This window comes from Pongo abelii, chromosome 4, assembly GCF_028885655.2.
Source record: "Pongo abelii isolate AG06213 chromosome 4, NHGRI_mPonAbe1-v2.0_pri, whole genome shotgun sequence".
Lineage (NCBI taxonomy): Eukaryota > Metazoa > Chordata > Mammalia > Primates > Hominidae > Pongo > Pongo abelii.
Window position 1 is genome coordinate 36,852,602 of NC_071989.2, and position 14,749 is coordinate 36,867,350.

At 39.5% G+C, this 14,749-nt stretch overlaps 1 protein-coding gene across 4 annotated transcripts in view; it reads left to right on the forward strand.

The window, feature by feature from the left end:
• SLC1A3 (solute carrier family 1 member 3) overlaps window positions 1-14,749 on the forward strand; it is a 92,624-nt gene that overhangs the window by 8,255 nt on the left and 69,620 nt on the right. Inside the window, exons 1-3 of one of the 4 annotated variants that reach the window (XM_009240641.4) lie at window positions 1,721-1,885; window positions 2,379-2,466; window positions 3,489-3,764. In XM_009240641.4, the coding sequence (XP_009238916.1) occupies window positions 3,584-3,764 (181 nt within the window). In that variant the 5' untranslated portion in view covers window positions 1,721-1,885; window positions 2,379-2,466; window positions 3,489-3,583. Of the gene's footprint in view, window positions 1-1,720; window positions 1,886-2,378; window positions 2,467-3,488; window positions 3,765-11,169; window positions 11,344-14,749 lie in introns of those variants that run through there. The other 3 variants (XM_002815497.5, XM_054555482.2, XM_024246855.3) reach the window with 3 other exon arrangements.

Consider the following 14,749-nt stretch of genomic DNA (forward strand, 5'->3'; position numbering starts at 1 on the left):
TTTCGAGTTCCCTTACAATACAAGTCAAAGTCATTTCCACCAAAAAAAAAAAGGCGGGGGAGTGGCGTGCAAATTAATCCTAAACCCATGGCTCAGATAGGACCTGGTATAGTAAATAAATGCTTTTAAAAGTAGTCATGGCATTGAGAAATGGCTCCATGCACCTAAGCCAGAGGCACCAATGTAAAAACTAGTAATTGTGTTTTAACACAAAAGATTGAAAAGCGTTTTGTTTCACATCCTAATATTATTCCACCCACTTAAAAAGAGTTACTTATTATTGACTCTGTATTAGTCATAAGACAAGTTCTTGCCCTCAAAGAACTTATAATTTAGTTGAGAAACCAAAACTTAACATGAGCTTTAAAAGAAGGATGCAGTGCAAAACATGGTATAATTAAGTGTTAAACAATGCAGTATAGATGCTCAGTGACCTAGGAGGTCAGAGGAAGGGAAAGGTCACTGAGGGCTGGGAATGTCAAAAGCATGTACTTTCAATAAGTTCTTGAAATGACAGCATGTTAGAAAGCTGTTATAATTGCTGCTGATTTGTAATTTTAAAGCATTGACATGATTCACCATTGCTTTCCAACCAGTAGCTGTTCAAAAGGACATACAGTTGTGGGTGAAAGGAGATATTTCTTTATGATCTCCAGAGATTTGTATTGAGGGGAAAAAAGACATACTTTCTTGTTGAATAATGAACCAAGAATTGAGCATATTTTGCATGGGGAATATTAAATTCAGTGAACAAGAATTCAAACCTCAGGCTGTATTTTTGGTATAAATTTTTGTTTCTAATGAACCATTTTCTTCCTGCTAAAGAAGCTTTAAGTTTTGGGAATAAGTCAGCTCAAAAAAAATTTTTTTTTAATTTTCTAATATCTATTTTCACAATTTATTTTCTTTTAAGAAAAGTGGACTAGAAGCGCAAGTTACCTTCTCAAGGCAATGAGAATTTTTTAGCTCTAAAAATGGTGTGTGTGGCAGGGAGAACATTTAGCATCCTTTAAAATGGAGACATCTGAACAGCAACTTATCTTTTGAATCACCATATCTCAAGTGTGTTTTGCACTCTTGGTCTTAAAATGCCTTTCATTTTCTAGTTTGGCAAAAATTCCAGTCTCTTTACATTTGCTACCTTTTCCGTCTTTGCAACACAGGCAGTGTGAGCTAAATTAGGTTTGTTATAATGAAGTTTTGAAGTTTAAACTGCTAAAATAGAGGCATGTCCCTAACTTTAGACAAGTTTAGAGAATCGTAGTAAGCATTATTTTTTTTTCTACATACTTGTCTGCATTCAGGGTCTTCCCAAGAAATGTCAGTTAATTCCCCGAATCGAAAAAGGAACTTTTTCGTAACAGTTGTACAACCAGGCTAAAGAGCACACCCTCGTCTTCCCTGAAGGGGAGGAAACCTGCAATAATGTGAGGTAATTAAATTTAGCCTTAGAAAAGTCTTTGAAACGTTCTAATCAAGACTTTCAGCTTTCCGATTGTGTGCGCTTTATTTTTCAATTCTTCCTGGTCCCGGTTTTGCATTTCTAATGACAGTGGACTGACAAAGCGTGAAAGTGGTCTAAGGAGCAAAACAAAGCCAGCAAGCCTGCTTCTGGTGTGCCAAGATTAATCAATATTCCAGAAACCTCGGGGTTTCCCCCTCCTCCCCTGTGCGGTTTCCATTCCCCACTCCTCCTTTCCCGGGCACAGACTCCTCCCCTTTTCTTAAGTTGCCCTGATAGTAACTTGCAGTTTCAGAGCACATGCACACTGTCAGGGCTAGCCTTCCTGCTTACGCGCGCTGCGGATTGTTGCTCCGTTGTACCTGCTGGGGAATTCACCTCGTTACTGCTTGATATCTTCCACCCCTTACAAAATCAGTAAAGGTAAGTGTCACATGCTGTGTTCCTGCTGGGTTTAATTTCTCCTTTCACTTCTCTGCCGATGTATTTTGCCTTCCAAGCAGAGGAGTAGCCTGAATCAAGGCTAGCCATTTTGGTAGATAAAGTCCATGTTAGTCATCTCACGTCGTTAGAGTGTGGTGTCTGTTTATGCCGGGTCCTCTGTTAATTTGGAGTTGAGTCATTCGGGGTGGATTGGGGGCAGATTGTGGCGCGAGATCTAGAAAAGGATCAAGGTTGAGCGGATCTGCTTAAAAGTGACTGGTAAGAGGAATCAGAGCTATTAGTTAAAAAAAAAAAAAAAAAATCTGGTCTCTCCTATTTCCCGGTCTTCACTTCTCCCTAAGCATTTAATCCAGTGTACAGTCTTAAACAAATTAGAAGTCTTAGTATCACTGACCCCAACTTGCAATTTTATTTAAAAGGCAAACTGTTAAGACAAGTCTGTTTTTTTTTCCTGCACTGGGATTTCGAGAAGTCATTTGCGAGGAGTCCTTTGGTTTCCAGTTACCTCCCCCACAGGCGCACACGCTGGCTGCTTGCGTTGGCAGCGACACACATCCATGGTACGGCTGGTTTTCACTCGGATTGATTATGGGAAGGGCTATGGATTAGAACTCCTGTAAAGCACCAGGAGGAATCCCTTGATTTTTCAGAACAGCTGATTTCCACCAGGAAAGAGATTTACTGAAATGTAGTTAAATAGCGTGAGTGCTTTAAAGAAACCAGAAACCACAAGCTGTAATGTTTGGAATGAAAATTGGTTTCATCTCCTCATCTGTTCTAGAAATCCTAAATTTTAAAATGCTAAAAAGTCAGCGATAGTTTCCTCGGAAGACTCCAGCATGTGTGTCACAAAGAAAAACGCTACTTCATACTTCTACTTGTGATAAAAACGAAGCTGAATTGTAATTTCAGATGATTTATAGATGTGTCCAGAGCACTTTGCTTATTTCATGGAAAAAAAAAATGAAAAAATTACCCTGTAAAATAGTCACACGTATTTCCCATGTACTGTGGGCACTTGTGTTCTTTTTATGACCATATTTACTAGTAGATATTATTATTTTTTTCTTAATGAAGAAAATAGCTGGTTACTTTACTACATATAACAGAGACAACTCCCACCAATCAATATCTTAATTATTTTTATTGACTTGATTATGCTTTCAACCATGTATACAGCATAATTTGTCAAGTAATGATTGAGTACTTTCTGTGCATTCAGTTCAATTGGACATTTACTGAGTGTGTACATTGTGCAAGGCATCAGCTGGGTTCTGCGGGGGCGGGTGGGAATAGGGGTTCTCAGTCAGATCTAGCTCTGAAGAACCCTTTTATAGCCTCATTGGAAGGGGAAGGACGGATTTTTAAAAAGAAAATAGAATATATTCCGAATTTATGCACATTTCTCACACGTGGTCCACTAAAATATGCACACTGCAACCTTGAAGTCTGGTATTGTGGCTCTCCAGTCCTTGATTCCTGCTGAGATTATGCAATTTGCCAAGAGCTTGCGTGGTGTGGAGCAGCACTGATTTCTCACCCCTGGAGGCTATAAGTCATGTCTCTTTTTTTCCCATTCTAGTTGTGTTTTCTAATACCAAAGAGGAGGTTTGGCTTTCTGTGGGTGATTCCCAGACACTGAAGTGCAAAGAAGAGACCCTCCTAGAAAAGTAAAATATGACTAAAAGCAATGGAGAAGAGCCCAAGATGGGCGGCAGGATGGAGAGATTCCAGCAGGGAGTCCGTAAACGCACACTTTTGGCCAAGAAGAAAGTGCAGAACATTACAAAGGAGGATGTTAAAAGTTACCTGTTTCGGAATGCTTTTGTGCTGCTCACTGTCACCGCTGTCATTGTGGGTGAGTCATTTGATTAAAAACAAAAAAACCTGTATCTTGTTTCTCTGGGGCATCTGGCTGCCCAGGGAATATTATCAGATGAACTAGTTGTAGGTATCAAAATGATAGCCTAGGCTTTCCTCTGATCTTGATGATTTTTCTCTATAAAAATGACTGTTATGGCATGTTTGGAGCAATATATAGTAAACACATCATTAGGCATCATTAGGCATTATGCAAATCAATTGTGTGAGGAAGAAAAATAAATAAAATATTTTCCCATTTCATGTAAGGATAAGGAAGTGATCATTTAATCATTAGGCATGACAAAGCAAGCATGCTAGATTTGGCCAAAATGTAATTATATACAATGTCAGTTGCACTTAAAACTAATTTATACAATTAGTACACCTAAAATGAGATGTTGGTTCCGAATAGTAATTATATTCTAACTGGTGCTGACTTGAAGCTGAGTATCAACACTTAGACACAGAGACCGAATCTTTTATGTGTTTGCACTTTGTCACCCAGCAACTGGGAAAGGTAGATTGGGGAAAATGTTAACACAGATCTCTTTCATTCATTGCTTTGCAGAGCCTGCCGTAACCAGCTATACCTTTTTTTGAATCATTTCCATCTCTTACTAATTTAGCAGGGTTGACAGCAATCTGTACTAATACAATATTATTGTTTTGTTTTGTTTATTGATCTTAAAAGTTATAGTTTATTACTTATGGGTGGCATTGATCCTACTTTAAAATATAGCTGAAAAAAACCTACTTATTTGGAATTTTTGACCAAACCAATACAGAAATCCTTAGGTTGACAAACATATAAGCCAATGACAGGTTGTAAAAATATTCTAACTTAACCTACCAATTTGCCACCAAAAAAGAAGCATTCCGTTCAGTTTTAATCTCTACTTTGGAGTTTGCCAAGATTTCCATCAACTTTAAAGAGGTAATGATTTAATAAAGATTAAGAAAATTCTGTGGTGTGTAAATATAACTTTTTTCAAGAAAATTGAATTCTTAAATTGTAGACAAATGAAATATAGAAGGAGAGTTTGTCACAAGATTTTAGATACATCCCATTTTAACATCATTGTCTTCCATTAGTAGTCACTGGTGATTAATGATGGTTGGATTAATTTAGAGATATTCAAACAGAACCTGTCCTAACAACTGACCCAGAGAAGTAATGGCTTTCCACAGTAGGTTTCCAGGCTTGAATATATTCCTGGGTGAAGTATTTCAGTCCCACATCATTGTCCTGGAAGTCAATGCAAAATGCAGTCTGCTTGCCTCATTTTTCACTCTGAATCAAAGTCATTGCCAAGCCAAGCAATAGCTGCATAATAATAATTGCAAACATTTATACAGTACTATTCCAGCTACTCTGTAGGAGTTTTGTTTATATTAGCTCACTTAATCCTCAAACAAGCCTATGAAGCGAGTAGGAAGGTATGATTACTATGATATTCCTCATTTTGTAGATGAAACTGACCATGGAGAGATCAAGCAATTTGCCCAAAGTGACAACACTAGTAAACTCTAGAGCTGGAAGTCAAATTCAGTCTAGCACCAGAGGCCATTCTCTTAACCACTCTATTCTTCCTCTGCTCTGCTGCTAGTTGACATCTTTTAAGAGATGCCAGGAAGAGAAATACCCTCATGAGCTGATGAAGGCCAGTTAGCTAGCAGTGCTAGATGCATTCACATAGCATTGTCATTTAACTATATGATTTACCCAGTTAACTCAAAAGAAAACTTACAGTTCTCCTATAGACCATTAAGCCACTTCCTTCTCACTCATTTAACAAATACTCATTTATAATTCATGATCCTATACGTATAATAAATAGAGCTCAGTAATACTGGAGTATATTTGAAAAAGATGGAGAAACACCATTCAAAATGGTGTTGTAAACACAAGAAGAGTTGAATTTCTAAGACAGAAATGTTTCCATTCAAGAATAGAGGAATGGAAAGTCATAAAACTTGAACATGGAAGACAGATTGATGGAGAAGGAAGTTCCTAAGTCATTAGTACGAAGCAATAACATCTCTAATAAAAGGAAGATAATGCCAGGATTTAAAAGTCTGTTTTCCTCTAGGAGTTCTGGGATCATCCCTAGTGTGTTTTTCTCTAGGAGTTCTGGGATCATTCCTCACCCAATGAGGGCTTTCCTAAGATTTGTGAGAATTGCAATAAGAGTTGGCTGAGCTAGGGTAGATAAGTTGGCCGGGTGCCCTCATGGTTGGCTTTACTAATGGAAACTGAGGAGGCAGAAGCAACAAGAAGAAGGCACTAACAAAGAAACACATAAAAAGAGCTCATTGACAGTCAAAGAGACCACTGAGTCTACATCAAAGACTTGGAATAGCAAACAGACAACTTAGGAGCAAACAGATTTAGGAGAGAAGGAAGAACCCTTCAGTTATCTGTTAGTGTGTCTTCCATCGAGAACCCAGTGGATATAAAGGCTCTATTTAGCTTATCACTGGGTTCCATGTCTACCAGTTCTAAGAGATAGGAAAAGAATGTGTCTGTACACCAACTCTTAATTTATTTGCTGTAGCATAAGAAAAAACAAGAAAGATGCTAGCAAGGAAGAAGGAGATAATTATCTTCCCCCAAGATGAGAGATGAGAAGAGCTATAGTTATTACCTAGTTTTCAAATTCCTAGGTTTTTATTGCTTTTAGTAAAAAAAAAAAAAAAAAAAAAAATCGCTGGGAAAACCTATGTACTGGGTTGAATCTTTTTTTAGACTGTTTTGTTTTGCCTTTTTGAAATAAAATATATGTGATTTAATGTGTAGAAGTGGAAACTAGAAAAATATTATGGTAAAGACATGAATCCATATATTCAAAATAAAGCAGAAAATTATAAATATTTTGAAATCAATTCATCTACAAGCATAAGCATAGAACCATTTGTACAATTTTATGTCATTTCTATTGCCATTTCTAAGCAACGTCAAAGTCTGAATGTGCCATGCCATGACAAAAGCTCATGTAACAGGAGCGGTTAGCAATCTGAGAGAATACAGTGCCAAGCTCCACATCCCTTAGAGGGCCCATCATGAAAGCATTAGATAATGGTCTGCCAGGGCTGTTGTGGACATCCGTATGACAAAAACCACACTGGGAAGAGTGGTTATTGTCTTTCTTCCTGCAGAAAGAAATTTCTCCCTTCAGACTGTGGTAAGTTGTGTTAGAGTGACCTCAGACATCTAGCTGAAAGAAAGGAAAAGTCCTTTGTCATGTTCAAGTCACAGAATACTGACTCTTTCCATGGCTAGGGAATGAATTGCACAATAAAAATGAAATCTCAGGCCAAACAATATAAAGAAATGGGTTATAAGATCAGCTGCAAGGTTGGGGGATATTTATAAATAGGAATGCATAGAATTGAGTGGTGGTTTTACCTGAAGGCATTCACAAACACAGTAAACTAGCAGCTTTCTCTGATGTTGGTCTTGGCGCGCAAACACACACACACACACACACACACACAGAGTTTACATTTGAGTTCTCCTTTTTCTGATGTTCTCCTTGCACAGTTCTTCTTGCGCAGTTCTTCTTGCGCAGTTTACATTTGAGTTCTCCTTTCTCTGATATTGATCTTCACACACACACACACTCACAGAGTTTACATTTGAGTTCTCCTTTATATGGATTTGAAAGAAATTGGTGACTTCTCAGGAAAGAAATCATCCTGGCTAAATTTTTATAAAGCATTTCCCTCTGTTCTCTAATACTCTGGCAATGAATTTAAATTGCACTAAAATTCAGTGCAATTCTTTAATATCTCTAGATGGATATACAAGAAACTGGTCAGCATGGCTCCCTGTTGGGATAGGAGCTAGGTGTCTAGGGAATGGGGTGGAAGGAATACTACTTTCCTTTGAGTAAGTTTTTGTATCATTTGATTTTTTCCCCTTATTTTTATATTATCTACCGATAGCTATTATCTACAAAGTAAATAAGTTAAATTATTTATTTTAAAAAATTCAATGCTATTCAATTTAACAAATATGGGATGTTATGTATCTTGCCCTGTGCTATGCAATGGGGATCCCCTGTTCTCAGGTAATTTCATAGGAGACATGGATGAAAAATAAGATGAGAAAGGAATATACAAGGATCAGAGGTAGTAATAGAGAAGTTTCTAATTAGCTGTAAAAAAAATTTTAATGAGATCATATTATGCACACTGTTCTACATAATATGGCATTTTTCTGTGTTGGGACTTTAGAGGTTCTATTTCCTTTTAATAGCCACATTAGGAGCCCTAGATGTGCCATCTGAAAAAAAAAAGAGTGTGGCTTTTGATGAAGGTAGATCTGCATCCATGTGCCAGCTGTATTATTTAATAGCTGTGTGATCCAAAAGGAGGCATCTCTGAGCCTCAGTTTCCTGTAGCTATATGTTTGCTATAGTTGTAATATATATTGCTAACAATAATAAAGCCTGGGTACAGTGGCTCACGCCTGTAATCCGAATACTTTGGGAGGCCAAGGTGGGAGGATCTCTTGAGCCCAGTAGTTTGAGACCAGCTTGGGCAACATAGTGAGACCCCATCTTAAAAAAAAAAAAAAAGAAATAGTCTTGTTGATGTTCACTATTTTGGGCTGGGCAAGGTGGCTCACACCTATAATCCCATCACTTTGGTAGGCCAGCGAGGGAGGATCACTTGAGCCAGGAGTTCAAGATCAATCTGGGTAACATAGTAAGATCTCATCTCTCCAAAAACATTTTTTTAAAAAGTATCCGGGTGTAGTGGTACATGTCTGTAGTCCCAGCTACTTGAGGGGCTGAAGTGGGAGGAGGATCACTTAAGCCCAGCAGGTTGAGGCTGCAGTGAGCCGTGTTCATGCCATTGCACTCCAGCCTGGATGACAGAGCGAGACCCTGTCTCTAAAAAATAAAATAATAATAATAATAATAATAATAGTAATAGCTAACACCCACAATGTATGGAAAGCACTGTTGTGTTTAAGTATATTAACTTTATTTAATTATCACAACAACCCAGAGAGGGAGGTAATTTTATTACTCTTATTGTACAGATGAAAAAACTGAAGCCCAAATCCTTATCACACAGCTGATGAATACTGAGTGGGATTCAAATCCACCGTTCTGGCTCCAGGTGTTCATTCACCACACTGTTCTGGGTGCTATAACACCCATTCTGGCTTTACTCCAGCAATTTGCTGAGGGTCTGCCTGAGGTAGCAATGGAAGAGATGGAAAAGAGAGGTCGAACTGAAAGACCACTGGTGAGACTTGGCAATTGATTCAATGAGAGAAGGTGGACTGCAGACCGATGGCCCAGTTTCTGGCTTAGGTGGCAGAGTGGCTGATGACGCCACATTTGAAGGTAGGATACAGGAAAAAGACTGGGGCCTTGGGGGTGCACGAGGATAAGTTCAGTTTGGACCTGTTGAGTTTGTGGTGTGGGATGCCACCGAGGTAGATATACAATGGAAGAACCTTGCTGCAAATCAAGACTTAGAAGGTATTCCTCCAACCTCCAAACTGAACGAAGACAGTTCTGTCTTTGGATTTCAAGTGAATAAGGATCAGTGAATTGGGCTATCCTACTGTATAAATGAGTCTACTCTGTAAGTGAGTCAATTCTCAGAACAGTTTCCATAACTCTAGGGCCCTCTCCTTCATGCTTAAAAACACTAATCTTTCAGAAATGCTATAGTGGTGTTCTGTGCCTGGATGTAACTGGCCAAGCCAGTTAGGTCAGCCAAGCAGGTTAATCAATGTGGTTTGCTATCAGCTGCTGGACTGAACTGACCTGGTAATGGGACCACACTAGCCAACTGCTTGAGTTCGTGGAGCAGGCACAGTCGGGCACCCACACCTCTCAACTTCCTGAACCCCTGAGAGCGGGGCATTTTCACACTGATTGAACAACAGCAATCCAAACAACGATGGACAGATATCTGGGTTCAGACTTACGGTTTCTTCAACACTTCTTGGAAATGAGCAGGGAGAGAGGAACTTCAACAAGCTGGGGGTAGGGGGATCCTGAGTCCCCTGGTGTTACCAGAGCTCAGCCGTGCTTTCACTCAGCAGAGGCTAGGAGAGGAGGAGGAGGAAGCTGTGGATTTGCAGAGTTTTTCTCTGGAGAAGCCACACTGGGTTAGGTTATAAGAACTAGGGTCTGATTTATCTGTGCTTTATCTTCTCCCCTGGGAGAAAAAAATACAGAAAAATTGTCAGGGCTAGAGATAACACATGTGCCCACAGCACACATACATCCCAGCCCTCTCCCACCTTCTCCAAAAGCACTCCAGGAGCTGCCTCCTACTGTGAGGGTGTAGCCCAGTAAGGTATAGTGGAGATCAGAGCTATGTGCTCTGGAGTCAGACAGCCTAGGTTTATGTCCAGTTCTGGAACTGAGCCTGTTTCTTCATGTATAAAATAGAATAATTATAAAAACTGTCTGCCAAAATTTATATCCCAGTTCTGCTATGCACAAGCCGTATCACCTTAAATGATTTCCCTAAGTGCTTGCCAGGTAAACTGTCCATAGACATTGTAAACCCCACATCTTTTATTTACATCCTGATATGGCTTCAAGCTGTCATATGCACTGATTTGATGATGCTGATCTTCCAGAGAGCTATAAGACCCTGGCATTTGGGGAGGCTGGGGGGCAGAGATGGGAGAAGATACTCACCTGGTTTTGGTTTAGAAGTGGCTTCTGTTTCCTTAGCTAGAGAAGAGAGCCAAGAGAGTTGTAGGAAGAGCCTTAATAGTTGTAACGGGCTTTTAGATGCAGAAATGAAAGCCTCAGAGTAAGTGATACCATCATTATCTGTCCCTTACCTATCTGGCCTCCTGAGCAGAACCAGAAAGTAATCCCCAGGCAGCCATAATCACAGTAGACTACTTAGTGGAGGGGGCGCCTGACAGTAGACGCCTCTCTCAGGAAAACAGAGAGGTGCTAAGAAATGTTTTAATAAGTGTTGTAATACACTCAATAGTGAATTTTTTGTTCATACCTCTCAGGGCCAATCTGAGTGTTCACCACCTCCCTGGTTTCTTCTTTCCTCCAGCCCTTTGGTGCCTACTGCCCATTAACTGCCACTCTGGTCAGAGTGGGGGCTGGCTGGAACCCTGAGAGAAATGTGGCTGGTTTCCAAGAGAGTTGGGAAAGGTTGTTTTGAAGCAGTGGGTAGAAGTCTTAATGTTGTTCTAAGTGTATCTCTGGATTCTATTTTGCTCTTTTTCTTCTTGTCAACTCAGATATTGAGGAAACAGAGCAGGCAATTTCAAATTTCTCTTTCAAGTAGGTAATCAAATAAGCAAGTGTGTTCAGAACAATTAACCTGCAGTAATAATACCTTTCATTTTTGTGGTGTTACAATTTACAAAGCACTTTCTGTTGCACTCTCTGTAGCACGTAAGCTATGACCAGGCCACCCTCCTTCTGATTTGTATCTGCAAATGTCTGGGACGCAGCTAAGAAAGCATTGAGAGTCTAAAGATCCTGAGTACAGGCCCGGCTCTACCATCAACTAACTCGATTTATGATGTAAGACAAATCTCTGGGTCTCATTTTCTCATCAGCAAAGTAAGTTTGGACTAATATCTGCTTCCAACTCCAAAATTCTATCATTTTAAGTCTAGTTTATCTTCCTCTAAAATATCTGAATATATGGAATAATAAACAGACGTGTTTTGCTTTGTTTTATTTTATTTTGCTTTGTTTTGTTTCCAGGGCATGACACTGTACCATTGCTAGAATCTTTTTCCTAGATAACCCATTCTGGCTGGTCTCTCCAGTCTAACAAATAGCCCCCTTGTCTCCCTTTGACCTCTTGAGGGCCCCTGGCTCTGGGTCTGATAATCAGTGTTTCCTAGCCAGTGTTTGAGAACACAGTGATGGCACGCTTTGCAGAAGCTCCTTCTGCCCTTCAGTCTCTGCCCGTCTCTCATAAATTAGGGGAAGAAAACCATAGACTTTTGTTTTTGCTATGGAATAAATAAGATTGTGAAGAGCCTAACCTGTTTAGAGGAGGCAACCAGAGTTTGAGCACTGTCTTTTCCAAGCTGTACATTCCAGGTACTTGATATTTATGGAACACTAGGATACTATCATTCATCAAGTATTTGCTGGCAGCTAGGTGAGCTGCATCATTGCTGGGAGCTGAGAAAACACACAGAGCACTTCAGTGCACAAAGTTTAGCTACTATACTCACTGAGTATAAAAATGATGAATTTTGTCTGCGCACAGTGGCTCACGCCTGTAATCCCAGCACTTTGGGAGGCCGAGGCAGGTGGATCACTAGGTCAGGAGTTCAAGACCAGCCTGGCCAAGATGGCGAAACCCCATCTCTACTAAAAATACAAAAATTAGCCGGGCATGGTGGCGGCTGCCTGTAATCCCAGCTACTCGCGAGGCTGAGGCGGAGAATTGCTTGAACCCAGAAGGCAGAGGTTGCAGTGAGCTGAGATCGCGCCACTGCACTCCAGCCTAGGCGACAGATTGAGACTCCGTCTAAAAAAAAAGATGAGTTTTATGTCAAGCTTCAGTGCTATCAAGATTGCCTAGAGCTTATTCCCTAGGCCAAGAATATTCACATCACTATGCCCTATCAAGAGATGTGCTCAAGAGAGTTTGAAACCAAAAAGAGAAAGATAAAAGGCCCAAAAAGGTTTAGATAAAGGAAGATATACCCTGGATAAGTTAAGGGAGGGCGCTCCCTTTTTCCCTTTGTATAACTTATCAAAGATTGGCGGGTAAATTTAGGAGCAGCAAATTGAAAGGCACAACCAAGTTTTGAATTTCAAGACGGGGTTTCTGTCTCCAGAGAGGGCAACTCCATTCTTCTTGTCCTCAGACTTCTCCAGTTCTCCAACAATGTTTCCAGGCTACAAACTGCTGCTGCTTCACACAGAGAAGACAGCAGGCTGTTAGTGAGAGACTTCTTATTCAGAACCTTGTACGATGAGGCTCGTTTATCCCTAATGAGAGTAGGGAGAAAAATATACCCTGCAAAGATGGTCCCTTCTTTTATACACATTGCATTACTTGAAATTTCATCTTTCAAGCAAATAAAACAAAAACTCAGGTTTCTTGTGCTTGTCTAGAAGCTTGCTGGTATCTTCAGCTACTTGATGAATGTGAAGAGAAACATCAAGAAGGAAATTATGAGTCTATGAAGAAACACCCTGTGAAAAAAGTAGTCATGCTTTTATTTAGTTATTTATTTATTTTTGTTTTCTTAGATTTGCTGTTTTAGGGCAAATGAAGTAGTTTGTAAGCAAACCTGAGATTCAACAAACTTTTCAGGGCCTTGTAAGTTCTGACATTGCAATGCTTTCCACGACACGATGGGTGACGAGGAGCTTGTCATCTTTGCAGAGCGGTTTCAGTTTTCTCATACTTGTAACTCCAAGGGCTAATTGGTTGAAGTAGCACATGAGCCTATAATGATTGAGTTCAAAGTTTTTTCAGATTCGCTTCCTTGTCTCCAAAAAAAAAAGAAAGCGGTTTGGTCAGAAAGTGATCTACTCACTATAAATCTGAACACAATCTCCTCTCCATGGCCTAAACTAAGTAAACTCCTCGTTAAAGCAAATTAAAGCAGGATTGAGGAGAAATCAACCCAGAATCAAAGCGACATTTTAGAAAGATGCAGGCATCCAGCAGAAATATTGCAGAAAAGAATCCAATAAGATTAAAAAAGAAAGAGGGAGATAAGGTTGTGGGCTTTTTTTTTTTTTTTTTTTGGCCTATTTTATTTTACTTATGTAGTAAATAAATTTACACAGTCCAAAATAAAAAAATAGAAAAGCTTATAAAAAGAAAGTATCTCATTGACCCCTGTCCCCCAGGGTTCCCGTTTATCTTGTTATTCATTTCTCATATGCCTTTGGAGAAATGCTATGACTATAAAAATAAATATGTATTTATTCCTTTTTTGACTCTTTGTATACAAATAATAGCATAGTATACATAGCCCACTTTTCACCTTGCTTTTTTCACTTTACGATATACCTTGGATATTATTCCTTAGCACGTAGACAGGCCCCTCATTCTCAGGGCTATATTGTATGGGTATACTATAACTTATTTAAGCAATTATCAATTGATGGACACTTCGGTTGTTTCCAGTCTTTAGACATTTTTATTTAAAAACAGTGTAATGAATGATCTTTCACCCATGTATCTGGATATACCTAGAAGTGAAATTGCTGGGTCTAAAGGTATACTCATTTGTAATGTTGATAAGTATTGCTAATTTGTACCCCATAGAATTTGCAGTCATTTGCTCTCCCAAATTGTGGGATTTAAAAAAGAATTAGCCTCGGTACTGTACTGCCTCTGCCAAAGGTAAGCATGAGTGGACTTTGCAGTTTGTGCAGGTTCCGCAGACAGACTGAGGAAACTAAGGAAATCAGTGCATTGGAAAACTGCAATTTCAGGATAGAATCAGGTAGATGCAGGTATCTCCCTGCTTCTAAAGCCCAAATTTAATCCATATACAACACCCAAAGTTTTAATTTGTATGTTACATTCAACTTTTGAAGCCCTTTCACATCTCTTACTATCTATCATCTTCACAATAAACTGTAAAAGAGATGGACCAGGGTTTCAGTTTTTATCCCTCCCTCTAAGCCCTTGCCTCCTACCACCAATTTAACAGAAGTTTAGAAAGTGAAACATTGAGCGATGTGTCAAGGGCACTCAGAAATAAGAGACTGCCAGAAATAAGACTATAGAAGCTAGGATCACCCCGCTCCCAGGCCAGCCCTAGCTGTTTTAGGTACAGTCTTAGGGGATGCAACCTGTCCACAAATAATTCCCCAGAATACTGGTGCTGACAGTCTGAACACAAATGGGTCTCCGCTGGGCTCTAGAGCAGAACATAAAATAAGGAAACAGGAGCAAACTTTACTCTTCATACTGCACAGAGACATATCAGTTAGTAGAACAGAGGCTCTGAAAGAACAGAAGAGGGAATAGATGGAA